A 14,687-nucleotide genomic window follows, 5' to 3' on the forward strand; every position below is an offset into this window, starting at 1 on the left:
TTTCTGTAATAGTCAATCAACATTTGTTTCAGTCTTTATTTATAAGATGAATATATTTTATACAAAAACGTTTTCATTGTTTTGCTTAACCAGTACAACAGTAAGCAATTAATCTTGTCTGTCACTGTGCTGTCCATAAAACACAGATCAGTCACACAAACATTTGTGGACATTTTAATTACTTGTATTGTATCAGGGCTCTTGCTAGTTTTGTGTGGAAATATGAACGGATTACCTGTTACTAGTGTACCGATACCATATATGCATTTTTTCACATGGACATGGCCGTTTCTTGGTGGAATGTTTTTTAATACATCAGTATGTCTTAATTTATTTATACATTTCAGTGTGTCACATACAAGTCACACTTGCAGATATATATATAAATATCACAATTATGTAAAAACCTTAGACACTTGTAGTTTTCTGTGCTTAAACATCAGAAATTATATACAGTAAAATCATTTATATTTGTTGGGGGCATATTTTTGTGAAATCCACGTAATTTAATCCAACAAAGAAGTAAGTTCCCATTCATTAAATGTTCCTTAAAAAAATTGAAATCCATGATTACATATCCCTACAAACTAGCTGTTTTTGCCAGAACCATGCTTACAAAATTTTTTGAATTCACAGTATGGGTATAATTAAATTGATATTTCTGCTGAAACTTCTCTATTATTTTAATGTAGTAAAAAGTTTGAAGCATAATAATTGGAACTGTGTTCTGAGTTGTTATCTGGCTGGAAATGATCCGAGACCAATTTCATTTAGTGCATTACTTTTTATACGCCGGAAGAGATGTATTATGTTATACGCCCCCCGGTGTCTTTTTTTTTTTTTTAGATTTTTAATTTTCCGTCAATATTTATAATCAACATGTGAAGTTTTGTACCCTAACCTGGTCACCCCCACTGTCCCCAACCACCCACCCCCCACCCCAAAAAAAAGCATTCATTTTCTGTTAAAATGATTTTGAAAATGCACCCTGTCCCTTTTTAGCAGCACCCTGCACTTTTTGGAGCTGTAGAAAAATTCCTAGTTAAATTAACAGATAACACTTTTTTGAAAGTATTTTCTTTACAAACAAGAAAAAATATGTGTTTTTTTATATGAAAAATCTGGGATGTGCAGGTATGATCATCAAGCAATTAATATATTATGGCCTGTGTTCATCTGCTGACAAGGGACATAAAAGACTGCATGTTAAATTATTTACAAAAGTACATTGTCATGTTAGCATTTAAAATTAATGAGTAGATCATAATATTATGCAATAATAAATGAAACATTAAAATTTGCTGTTTATGTAAGGATGACTTGCTGTTACATATTGTGATTAAATAAGCATACATGCTAAAGATATGTTATTGTTATATACTAATACGGTAATAAATTATGCAAATAAATCATGTTTGCATATCACGCCACTGGCTGACCCAAGTATTGATATATTGATATTCACGTTTAAACTATAGCGGGTAACACGAAAATGGTGACTGCCACAGGGAAGAATTCATATACCGGTACTCATATATTTTTAGCTTGACTAGAACTTGAAGAATATGGAGAGCTATTGTAAATAATACTCATCCCGGCTTCGGCGTTGGTTAAAGTTTTTATGAAATAGTAATATCTTGTATACCATCGAAGATATTTACTTCAAACTTGGAACAGTAGTTTAATTATAAATTATAACAGTCTCTACCTGTAGGCAAGAGTACATAACTCTGTCAAATATTTTGGCTGAATTATGGCCCTTTTTGGACTTGGAAATTGGATCAGATTGCGTACAGGTCCAATGTTTTGTAAAAACTATTTGACATGTGAATTTTAAACTTTGAACACTTGTTTACCATTATGATCTCCATCTGTAGGCAAGAGTACATAACTCTGTCAACTATTTTGGCTGAATTATGGCCCTTTTTTTACTTGGAAATCAGTTAATTTTTTCATACCAGTCCATATTTTGCCTAACCTGTTTGTCAGATGGCTTTGAAACTTTGACCACTTCTTTAGCATCATAGTCAACATAATTATGTAGGCAAGACTACAAAACTAGGACAAGAACTTTAGCTCAGTTGTGGCCTTTCTTGGACTTGGAAATTAGTTATGTTTTGCATACCATGTTCATATTTTGTCTAAACTGTTTAATATATGGCTTTGAAACTTTAAACACTTGCTTACCATCATGGTTACACATTTCCATATAATGCAAGACTTATCCAGATTCACAAAATACAGGTACATGCATTGTTTGTCTTATCTATTTTTCTTCTTTTGTCTGAAAATCTCTGGTAATATTTTGACCCCATACTTCCATCAATTTTTCCAGTAGTCAAGCGCGATGTTAACAGACAGCTCTAGTTTTAATTTTAACTTAACAGGTATTTCAAAATTCTGAATCCATATTGTCACTCAGTACAACATTATTTCTTCAATTTTTTTTTGGTTTGCTCAAATTTGATCAAATTTTTATTAGCTGTGAGAAAGATGAAGACTCCCAAATATAAATATTTTTGTAGTAAAATCTATAAACCAAAAGTTTACACCTCACTAGATTGTTGTACCCCCGAACAACAAAGTTGTAAGTGGGGTATACTTGTTAAAGGTTGTCTGTCCATCTGTCCGTAGACACAATCTTGTGCACACCAATTCTTGACATCCCCTTGACACAATTTAATGAAACTTCACACAAGTGATCAGTACCAACCTTACTTGTGCATGGTGCATGTTAGGTTCTTTCAGAAAAATATTCTGCAGAGTTATGGGACTTTGTTTTTTGTTACTATACTATATACATAGAGTCTGTATACATGCAGTCCACATAATTATGCAATCTTGTGTGCATCAAATTGCAGTGTACTGTGTAAGTGCATGTGTGGGGGGAGGGGGTTACATTTTTCACCTTCAGTGATAGCTCTAGTTATAATAGCTCATATCAAAGACACATTTATTACCTTAACATTCAGTAACAGGAATTACTTGGAAAGTCTGATTAGAAGTTATCTGCTGAGAATTAGTGAAGACAGCATAGCATTAAGTGTCCTATAAAATTCCAAATAAAGAAGGAATTGATACTATCTCCAAGTGTTTTAGTCAATGTTTAATATCTCATACTGCCATAAACTCTTTACTACTGGTAACCTTCTTGAGATAGATTAGCATGTGAGCAGCTTCCTTAATGTCACCACTACCATTAAGGTAGTGCATTTGAGCAAATTTTTTACTGAACAAATTTTTATTTGAATCCTTTTTCTTATATTTTGTAGCTCAATCAGCGTATGAAGTTTAGTAGTACTAAGGAGCTTCGTATCTTGGCCTCCGACATTTCCAGTAATGAAGATTACAAAAATGCAGAATTGCGGTCTCTAGCAGGGCCTCTGCTTGTTCCTCGAATGCCGGACACCGACAGTCACAGTAAAGTTCAACAGGTATGCAAAACCAACTGTTATTTAAATACTCTTTTCTAAAAATTCATGATTGTCTTTGACCAAATGGTAGAAAATATTATTTTAATTTCTCTTTGATATTGTGTTTTTTTTTTGTTTTGTTTTTTCATAAAATTCGGAAATTATTTTTTCCAAAACAAATTATGTGCCAGAAATTTACCCACTGGCAGGGAAAATTTAAAATTAAAATTATAAAAGATTTCTTAAAACTTCAAAAAGCTTACCACCACCCCTAGGGACATAAAATGACGCAAAGCTTATATCCAGATCTTGAAAATCAAAGCTACAATTTAATGAAAAAAAAAAAAACCTGATACAGATGTAGTGGATCAGATTGTAGATTTAAGTCACTCTTGAGAAAATTTCAGATACAGAAGCACATTATGCAGGCTTTTAGAAACATTTAAATTTTAATTTGTACTGTTTAATGCTTTAGCACTGTTGGAAGCTAAAATTTTAGTGTTTTTTTGTTTTTTTTTTTTTTTCAAAAAAGCGGTGATGAATTTCTGATAGTTTTAATTGTGTTGTACTCTTGTTCTGAAAAGTATAACGATCAATCAATCTGGCTTGCTCTGCTTAAGTACTTTTGGCCATAATTATAAGTGACAAATTGGCATCCAGCAATGATGTTTTCGTGCCTTATTAACTAAATCTAATATACTAATGATGAACCCGAGTACAGAGTTTCTCCTATACGAGGATACTTGATATGTCCATTATAGGCCTTGTTATCTGCGACTTCCAAGGGTTAATTGTTACTTCAGGCGCTACTGTTGTTATAGCATCATGAAATGTGACAGCTTTTTTTTCTCCAGAATTGTGTGAAATTTGAATACAAAATTTATAGTATTGAAATGTGAAATTTCTGTAAGAAAACTTGTTAAATAAATTATGGTGCTTTTTTATTCAAGATACTGCATGCTTAATGTTAATGTTAATATTTTGACCTGAATATCTGACTACTTGAAGATTTATTTTTACATGAATATTGTAAAATTTTTGAACTAAAATTTTCTTTGAGATAAGAATACAAATGAGATGATAAGAGAAAATGTTCCTTCGTTTTTACATTGTTTTGTAATAATTTAGTGTACATTTGATAGTGTTTACACAATGTTCATGACTGGTTTTATTTTCACTATAATGTCCGCAGGTTTGCAAGTTTACCCATGAATTTAAAACAGTTGTGAACATTTAGAGCCAGCATGTATGTCCCATGTTGTAAATTTGCGTAGACAATACTTTCTGTTTAATGAACATGACTTTTCTCCTAAACTATCAAAGCTATTGCTTTAAAACTTGCAACACTTGTTCACCATCAAAAGCTGACTCTATACAGCAAGAAACATAACTCCATCCTGTTTTTTGCAAGAATTATGGCCCCTTTTGGACTTAGAAATATCAGATTTCTTGGTTAAGTTATATGTTTAGGTCAACTTTTCTCCTAAACTATCAATGCCATCGCTTTGAAACTTACAACACTTGTTCACCATCAAAAGCTGACACTGTACAGCAAGAAACATAACTCCACCCTCCTTTTTGCAAGAATTATGCCCCCTTTTGGACTTAGAAAATCAGATTTCTTTGTTAAGTTTTATGTTTAGGTCAGCTTTTCTCCTAAACTATCAAAGCTATAATTGCTTTAAAACTTGCAACACTTGTTCACTATCAAAAGCTGACTCTTTACAGCAAAAACATAACTCCATCCTGCTTTTTTGCAAGAATTATGGCCCCTTTTGGACTTAGAAAATATCAGGTTTCTTGGTTAAGTTTTGCGTTTAGGTAAACTTCTCTCCTTAATGGTCAAAGCTATTGCTTTAAAACTTGGAGCTGTTATTCATCATTAAAAGCTAACTCTGCACAGCAACTACCGTAACTCTACATTGCTTTTTAGCTCACCTGTCACAAAGTGACAAGGTGAGCTTTTGTGATCGCGCGGTGTCCGTCGTCCGTGCGTACGTAAACTTTTGCTTGTGACCACTCTAGAGGTCACATTTTTTGTGGGATCTTTATGAAAGTTGGTCAGAATGTTCATCTTTATGATATCTAGGTCAAGTTCGAAACTGGGTCACGTGCCTTCAAAAACTAGGTCAGTAGGTCTAAAAATAGAAAAACCTTGTGACCTCTCTAGAGGCCATATATTTCAAAAGATCTTCATGAAAATTGGTCAGAATGTTCATCTTGATGATATCTAGGTCAAGTTCGAAACTAGGTCATGTGCGGTCAAAAACTAGGTCAGTAGGTCAAAAAATAGAAAAACCTTGTGACCTCTCTAGAGGCCATATTTTTCATGGGATCTGTATGAAAGTTGGTCTGAATGTTCGTCTTGATGATATCTAGATCATATTCGAAAGTGGGTCACGTGCCGTCAAAAACTAGGTCAGTAGGTCAAATAATAGAAAAACCTTGTGACCTCTCTAAAGGCCATATTTTTCATTGGATCTGTATGAAAGTTGGTCTGAATGTTTATCTTGATGATATCTAGGTCAAGTTCGAAACAGGGTCATGTGTGGTCAAAAACTAGGTTAGTAGGTCTAAAAATAGAAAAACCTTGTGACCTCTCTAGAGGCCATACTTGTGAATGGATCTCCATAAAAATTGGTCAGAATGTTCATCTTGATGATATCTAAGTCTAGTTCGAAAGTGGGTCACATGCCGTCAAAAAGTAGGTCAGTATGTCAAATAATGAAAAAATGTTATGACCTCTCTAGAGGCCATATTTTTCATGGGATCTGCATGAAATTTGGTCTGAATGTTTATCTTGATGATATATAGGTCAGTTTGAAACTGGGTCAACTGCGATCAAAAACTAGGTCAGTAGGTCTTGAAATAGAAAAACCTTGTGACCTCTCTAGAGGCCATACCCTTGAATGGATCTTCATGAAAATTGGTCAGAATGTTCACCTTGATGATATCTAGGTCAAGTTTGAAACTGGGTCACGTGCCTTAAAAAACTAGGTCAGTAGATCAAATAATAAAAAAAACCTTGTGACCTCTCTTGAGGCCATACTTTTCATGGGATCTGTATGAAAGTTGGTCTGAATGTTCATCTTGATGATATCTAGGTCAAGTTTGAAACTGGGTCAGCTGCAGTCAAAAACTAGGTCAGTAGGTCTAAAATTAGAAAAATCTTTTGACCTCTCTAGAGGCCATATTTTTCAATGGATCTTCATGAAAATTGATCTGAATGTTCATCTTGATGATATCTAGATCAGTTTCGAAACTGGGTCACATGCGGTCAAAAACTAGGCCAGTAGGTATAAAAATAGAAAAAACCTTGTGACCTCTCTAGAGGCCATATTTTTCGTGAGATCTTCATGAAAATTAGTGAGAATGTTCACCTTGATGATATCTAGGTAAAGTTCAAAACAGGGTCACGTACCTTCGAAAACTAGGTCAATTTGTCAAATAATAGAAAAACCTTGTGACCTCTCTAGGGACCATATTTTTCAATGGATCTTCATGAAAATTGGTCAGAATTTTTATCTTGATAATATCTAGGTCAAGTTCAAAACTGGGTCACATGAGCTCAAACAATAGGTCACTATGTCAGATAATAGAAAAAACGACGTCATACTCAAAACTGGGTCATGTGGGAAGAGGTGAGCGATTCAGGACCATCACTGTCCTCTTGTTTGCAAGAGTTATGGCCCCTTTTGGACTTAGAAAATCATGGGTATGACAATGTATCTATTATACAGAGACAAAAAAATCAGATGAGCATCTGCACCCGCAAGGCGGTGCTCTTGTTTTATATTACTATTGATGCGTCCTCCACCTCTGATAATTAATGTGGGGAAGTTGGCAGTGAACTTGCTGAGAACAGATTTGTACTGGTACAGAATCCAGGAACACTGGTTAGGTTAACTGCCAGCCGTTATATGACTGAAATACTGTTGAAAAATGGCGTTAAACACCAAACAAAACAATACTATTGATGCCAATTCACATAACATGCAGTCCTGAGCAAGGTAAGGGTCGAAACTGCAACATTATATTGTATAGTCATAATGTAGTGCTCTCTAAAAAGAAGACAGAAATAACCGACAAAAAATAAACACAAATTACAGTCATTCTTACCGAGGTACATTTTGGCTTAGTTAAGGTTTAACGCAGTGCTTCAACACTATTTCAGTCACATTCGTGTAGGCAGTTTACCTTACTATCTCTCCAGAAAAGGACCGGTACGAAACTTGCAACTTTCTCACATAAAGATTTATGGTCGGCCCGGAAGGTAATAGCCCTTTTCAAACGTCAGTCAAACAGTGTTCGCTATACAAATTGTTTACGTTACACAAACCTCTGTTACAAGGAACTAGTTCGCTATACAAATATAAGGAACCTCGGTTATAAGGAACAATTTTTAGAGGTCCCAAGCTGTTCCTTATTAGCGATGTTTACTGTATCGCAAAATAAAACAAAAAAATCAACTATCAGAACAGTTTTGATAATAATTGCAAATACTGTATTCTGTATTACTGGGAAAATTAAGAGCGAAGTTGTCCTTAGAAATGAGTCCCATGGGAAATGGTGTAACAATTAATAGGACAAGTGTATATTGATTTGCCGTTATATTGTTATGCCTTTTTATCTGAAGTTTCAACAGGTCTGTGCAGGATTTTACTATATGTCAACCTTTTAGTAGTAGTAAACAGTTTGAAGGATTGGCATCGTGACCACAAATTCTGAATGCAAGTCTAATCTTCTGGAAAGCCAATTGGTTTTCATGGGCAAAATGAGGTTTAATTACTAGCAAGTCAAAAGGTTTTACAGGCAAGGCAAAATGTTATCATGGGCAAGGTAAAAGATTATAAATGGACAAGCCAAAAGATTATTATGGTCGAGGCAAAATGTTACTACGGGCAATGCAAAAGGTTATTATTGGCAAGTCAAATGTTATAATGGGCAAGGTAATAGTTTATTATTAGCAAGTCGAATGTTATCATGGGCAAGGCAAATGATTATTATAAGCAAGCTAAAAGGAGGTTATCACTATCAAGTCAAAGAGATTATTATGGCCAAGCCAAGAGGTTATCTTGAACAAAGTAAAAGATTATTACTAGTTAAGCCAAAATCTGTCATTGGCAAGCCAAAAGGCTATCATGAGAATGCAAAATGTTATCTCTTGGAAGTTGTTCTCCCCGGGCATGACAAACTGTTATCAGGGGTAAGATCATTTAAAAGTGCTTGCATGGGCTACTCAGAATTACTATTTAAGGGGACACTACAAATGTACATACTGAGCAATAAACAATGGGTTTCAGGCTTAAATGCTGCCAAGGATTTTGTATAACATCCTCTGAATTAAGATTTTTGAATATTAAAATATTGTCGGGCCTCAGAACATACCTGCAAAATGCCAATTTTTCAGGAGACACAAAAAACAAAAATTCGAAAACAGCGTATCTGCAAATAAAAGTATACATTTTGAAAAAACCAGCATCAAAAAGACATATATGCAAAAACTGTCTTAAAAACCACACTATTCTGCTGCTTGAATAAGATTTAAAAGAGTTCAAAGATGCTTCATTTATTGCATTTTATTTTAACAAACATTCAAAACTAAGTAACTTATGTAAAATGGCGTTTTCATTGCAAACACGCCCTTTTTGCATGTCGATGAAATTTATTATACGTCCTTTCCTCATGTGACAATTTTAACTCACCTGAGCACAAAGTGCTCAAGGTGAGCTTTTGTGATTGCCCTGTGTCCGTTGTCCGTCGTCAACAATTTGACTGTTAACGCTCTACTGAGGTCACAATTTTGGCCCAATCTTAATGAAACTTGGTCAGAATGTTACCCTCAATAAAATCTTGGATGAATTTGATATTGGGTTATCTGGGGTCAAAAACTAGGTCATCAGGACTGGTCAAATCAAAGGAAAAGCCTGTTAACACTGTAGAGGCCACATTTATAATTGTATCTTCCTGAAACTTGGTCAGAATGTTAATCTTGATGATCTTTAGGTCAAGTTCGAATCTGGGTCATGTAAGGTTAAAAACTAGGTCGACCAGGTCAAATCAAAGGAAAAGCTAGTTAACACTCTAGAGGTCACATTTATTAATTTATAGTAATGAAACTTTTTCAGAATGTTAATCTTGATGATCTTTAGGTCAAGTTCAAATCTGGGTCAGGTAGGGTCAAAAACTAGGTCACAAGGTCAAATCTAAGGAAAAGCTAGTTAACACTCTAGAGGCCACATTTATGACCATATCTTAATGAAACTTGGTCAGAATGTTAATCTTGATGATCTATAGGTGAAGTTCAAATCTGGGTCTTTTGGGGTCAAAAACTATGTCACCAGGTCAAATCAAATGAAAAGCTTGTTAACACTCTATAGAGGCCACATTTGTGGCAATATCTCTATGAAACTTACTTAGAATGTTAATCTTGATGATCTTTAGGCTAAGGTCGAATCTGGGTCAAATGGGGTCAAAAACTAGGTCACCAGGTCAAAAAATTAAAGGAAAAACTTTATAACACTTACAGGTCACATTTATGACTGTTTCTTCATGAATCTTTGTCAGAAAGTTAACCTTGATGATCTTTAGATCAAATTTGAATCTGGGTCATGTGGGGTCAAAAACCAAGCCACCAGGTCAAATCAAAGGAAAAGCTAGTTAACACTCTAGAGGCCACATTTTTTACCATATCTTAATGAAACTTGATCAGAATGTTAATCTGAAGGATCCTTAGGTCAAGTTCCAATCTGGGTCAGGTCGGGTCAAAAACTAGGTCTCCAGGTCAAATCAAAGGAAAAGCTTGTTAACACTCTAGAGGTCACAATTTTGGCCCAGTCTTAATGAAACTTGGTTAGAATGTTACCCTCAATAAAAGTTTGGATGAGGTTGATATTGGGTAATCTGAGGTCAAAAACTAGGTCACCAGGTCAGATCAAAGGAAAAGCCTGTTAACACTGTAGAGGCCACATTCATGGCAATATCTCTATGAAACGTAATCAGAATGTTTGTCTTGATGACCTCAAGGTCAAGTTCGAATCTGGATCATGTGGGATCAAAAACTAGGTCACCAGGTCAAAAAAACAAAGGAAAAACTTGTTAACACTCTAGAGGTCACATTTTTGACTGTATCTTCATGAATCTTGGTCAGGATGTTAACTTTGATGATCTTTAGGTCAAGTTTGAATATGGGTCATGTGGAGTCAGAATTAGGTCACCAGGTCAAATCAAAGGAAAAGCTAGTTAACACTCTTGAGACCACATTTATGACCATATCTTAATGAAACTTGGTCAGAATGTTAATCTTGATGACTTGATCTTTAAGTCAGTAGGTCAGGTGAGTGATACAGGGCCTTCAGGGCCCTCTTGTTTACCTTTGCGATTGGCTTATTGTATCCAATATCTTCACAAAAGATGTTGGAACACTTTACCTTTTCGAAAATTAATTAAAAAATTTTGACAAAAATGCAGGTCCTTTCCGAATGAGGCTGACGATATGCTACTTTATGCTTAGCCAACTTCACATTTATTAATTCAGGTGAATGACTTGGGCCCATTTAGGTCTCTTGTTTAATTTTTGGTAAATTTACAATAGAAAATACCCCATTAAAACAATGTATAATATCAACAGTATTATGTTATATTTGAAGAGAAACCTGGGAATCACTTGATACTGGATCATATATACAGTATGAGTTAATCAAAACTTATCATATTAGGGAACTCAGTATATTAGAATTTTGACAGACTGCCTCACTAAATTTCCTTCCATAGGGAGTCACTGACATTTCAAAACCGTTGATTTAAGGCGTGTTTCAAGAATTTTTCCTGTTGCTCTAACATTCCCGTGATTCAGGCAGAAGACATTTTTTATAAAAACTTCGTGGCACTCATCTTTAAAGCAAAACATGGCATCTGAACATTCTTTTAAAGGCTAAAAACATGATGGATGATCATTCTGTTACGTTTTTCATAAAACAATGATATAAATCACAGAGAGTGCTGTGTCTAATAATCACCTGATTGTTAGAATTGTCCTCAAGATTTTTAGATGATTTATAATGTTCATACGGAGCTTCAGATAAATTGGTTTTTCAGCTACGGCAATTTTCGCCCATATGCTCGCTAAAACGGCTAAATGATTACCATACTTCCTCTGATTTATTTGGCGGCACCACTCTGCTTTTCATTGTCCACTTTTTTTTGCAGACAAATTATGAATAAATATTCAAAAGTAAAAAATATAAGTCTGTGATTGATGAGTTATTTTCTCTTTTATATCTGGATATAATATTCAATATGTGAATGACAATGTAGTAGATATATTCTTAGTCTTTAATTTAGTCTTAAGGTAGTTTTGCTCATTTAAAAAATGTGATGTTAAGGTAGTTTTGCATGTTTAACAAATGTTGCAGTTACAGGTAGTTCTGCACATTTAAAGAACATGATTGATGTTGAGGCATGGTCTGCACATCTAAAAATATGGTGTGATGTTGTTATATCATGTGCCAGTATAACAAAAAATAAAGTCTTGATCTGGCATACATAACGAAAAGTCATACCACAAATAAATGGCAACCACTGTGTACCTATTGATCTGATAACATTTATATTTTTATAAAGATTAACTGTAAGAAGAAAAATAATTGACAAGTGAATCATTTGTAAAAATGTCATAAAATCAGCTTGATACTATAGTTGTTGGTTTTTTTTTTTTGCCTCTTTTGATGTTTCACCAGTTACACTACAAGTTCTTTAAAATAGAACTATTGTTAAATGTTGCATATTCCCGTTGGCATACCAATCAAAAGCTCTTTTTTGAGGAAACTACCCCCCATTATTTGCTTAAATCGGATGTGTAAACACAATAATTTGATGCCATTCCTCAGTTGACTTTGACTCTCCTAGTCATATCATTATCCTTACTTTGATAGAATTTTTAGGGAAACCACTTGTTTACTGCTTGGAGAGCTGTTACAAATGAAATAATTGCGCCAATTTTTGCCCATTTCCAAGAATGGAAATTAGCTCCGATATGAAGTAAAATGCATGCAGATTGATTTATTGAGAGAATTACAGCAAGTGTGGGGGGAATGTAACGTCATATCATAGCCATTAGAACGAATATAATCCTGCTAATGTAAACACTACGTAAGTGTCACTGTGATTCCGTTCCTTTAGGGAGTTGAAACCATTTGAAATAATTAATTGCTATTTGATCAATTTAGGAGCATCTATCATTCTCAGAAAATCATGTAATTGTTCCGTTTAGACGATAATGTAAAAGCGCAACTGCCTGACATTTGTTACGGATTTTTGTAGACTGCGAGATTAGAAAGATTTTTTTTTTTTTTTTTTTGGTTTTGTTTGATGCGAAAGTCAAGTGGCCAGTTGTTTATTGGAAAAGTGCAGGACTACTTTTGATAAATGGTGGGAGTGAGGCAGTCTCTTATAATTGAAGGTCAAATCTAGGGTTTCTTATCCAGAGAAGGATTGGCAGGCAGAGCACTAATCTCTTATAAGGATGCCAAAATAATTTTATTAACAGTGTCATAACATATTGGACAGGGATAATTGCTTTCTAAAAATATTTAAATAAAATACTGTTAGATTGCCTTTTCAATTAGCAAACAGGGTAACAACAAAGCAAAACATTTGCCTATAAGTAATTTTATTTGATAAAAACTAATAAACCAACAAACAAGCAAAAATTTGTAATAACAAAATACAACTTAGCACATTAAAAATGTACCATTTACAATTTGAAAAAGTTTCTTTTAAAACTGTCGATATCCAAAAATAAACATGTTCCAATACAAACTGTTCATTTACGTCTGCAGTTAAAACATTAGTGATAAGGTTATGGACTTGTTATGACAATCGTCAGTTTCTGTTCAATTATAGGTATTCTCTGTATGCCATTTTGGCACTCTCTGCATGCATGTAATTGCAAAAAAATTTCCAACTGCCATTATGGGCAGTCCATTGCCTTAAATGGAAATTATAGAAAGGACTTAAACCTGACTCTTTATCAGGCAGGCAAAAAGGGGTGTCAGTAATTTGAAACACATTCCAATGTTATTTGATTTGATATAGATTATATAAAACATGTTTGATAGTTCTAATTATGAATGTTTATTGTGCAAGGCCATAGCCAAGGACTGGAAACTAATGTGTGGAAGTGCTGTAGACATGTGTAGGTTTACATGTAAGCACAAAATGATTTTGTTAAAACAATTATTTCAATATTTGTTTTAAAAAAATATAATCTGTTTTTGCCAAAACCATAAAAAAATTTGCTGACAAAATTAATCCCGAAGGATTCTATTTAATTAAGTTTTGTTTCTTACTTTTAGAATGTTTTCCTCTTGTGTATTTTCTGCAAAAGTCTACAACTAAATTTTATGGAATTTATGTTAAACCATCTTTCTCATGCCCCATCTACAGTCAAGCTTTTTTGCAGATCTTCCCTGTATATGAGATCGGCGAAAATTTTCCCAATAATAGAATTTCTTCAAACTTTGGATATTAAAGGACAATCATCTAAGAAACAAAAATATGCGATAAAAATCATATGTCATCGGTATTGAAAAAGAGTTATCTGCCCTTGAAAATGGCATTTTTGGGGAAAATGGCATTTTCAAGGGCAGATAACTCTTTTTCACCACTGGTGACCTATGATTTTTATGCCCCCACTTTGAGGGGGGGCAGATAGATTTGCCCTTGTCCGTCTGTCCGTCCGTCCTTTCGAAAATGTTGTGTCGCGCCTAGCTCCAAAAGTATTTGAGGTAGAGTCACAAAACTTTGCAGGAATGTTGGTCAGCAAGTGTAGTTGTGCACCTGGGGTTTCGCGTCTGGATTCTTTCAGTCATGTAGGAGTTATGGGCCCTGACTTAGTAAAAAATTGGTCATTTTAATGTTGTGTCACACATAGCTCCAAAAGTATTTGACCTAGAGTCACCAAAGTTTACAGGAATGTTGGTCAGCATGTGCAGTTATGCACCTGGGGTTTCGCTTCCGGATTCATTCAGTCGTGTAGGAGTTATGGCCCCTGACTTAGTTAAAAATTGGTCATTTTAATGTTGTGTTGAGCGTAGCTCCAAAATTATTTGAGCTACAGTCACCAGAGTTTACAGGAATGTTGGTCAGCATGTGCAGTTGTTCACCTGGGGTTTCGCGTCTGGATTCATTCAGTCTTGTAGGAGTTATGGCCCCTGACCTAGGAAAAAATGTGTGTCCTTTGTCATATAGTGGGGGCATCTGTGTCCCATGGAC

General features: G+C 34.5%; 1 protein-coding gene across 2 annotated transcripts in view; it reads left to right on the top strand.

Moving 5' to 3' along the window:
* LOC123533783 (glutaminyl-peptide cyclotransferase-like) overlaps nucleotides 1–14,687 on the top strand; it is a 40,622-nt gene that overhangs the window by 6,583 nt on the left and 19,352 nt on the right. Inside the window, exons 1-2 of one of the 2 annotated variants that reach the window (XM_045315654.2) lie at nucleotides 171–318; nucleotides 3,273–3,434. In XM_045315654.2, coding sequence (XP_045171589.2) covers nucleotides 223–318; nucleotides 3,273–3,434 — 258 coding nt within the window. In that variant the 5' untranslated portion in view covers nucleotides 171–222. Of the gene's footprint in view, nucleotides 1–170; nucleotides 319–3,272; nucleotides 3,435–14,687 lie in introns of those variants that run through there. The other variant, XM_045315663.2, reaches the window with a different exon arrangement.

Source organism: Mercenaria mercenaria, chromosome 1 (genome assembly GCF_021730395.1).
Source record: "Mercenaria mercenaria strain notata chromosome 1, MADL_Memer_1, whole genome shotgun sequence".
NCBI classification, from domain to species: Eukaryota; Metazoa; Mollusca; class Bivalvia; order Venerida; family Veneridae; genus Mercenaria; species Mercenaria mercenaria.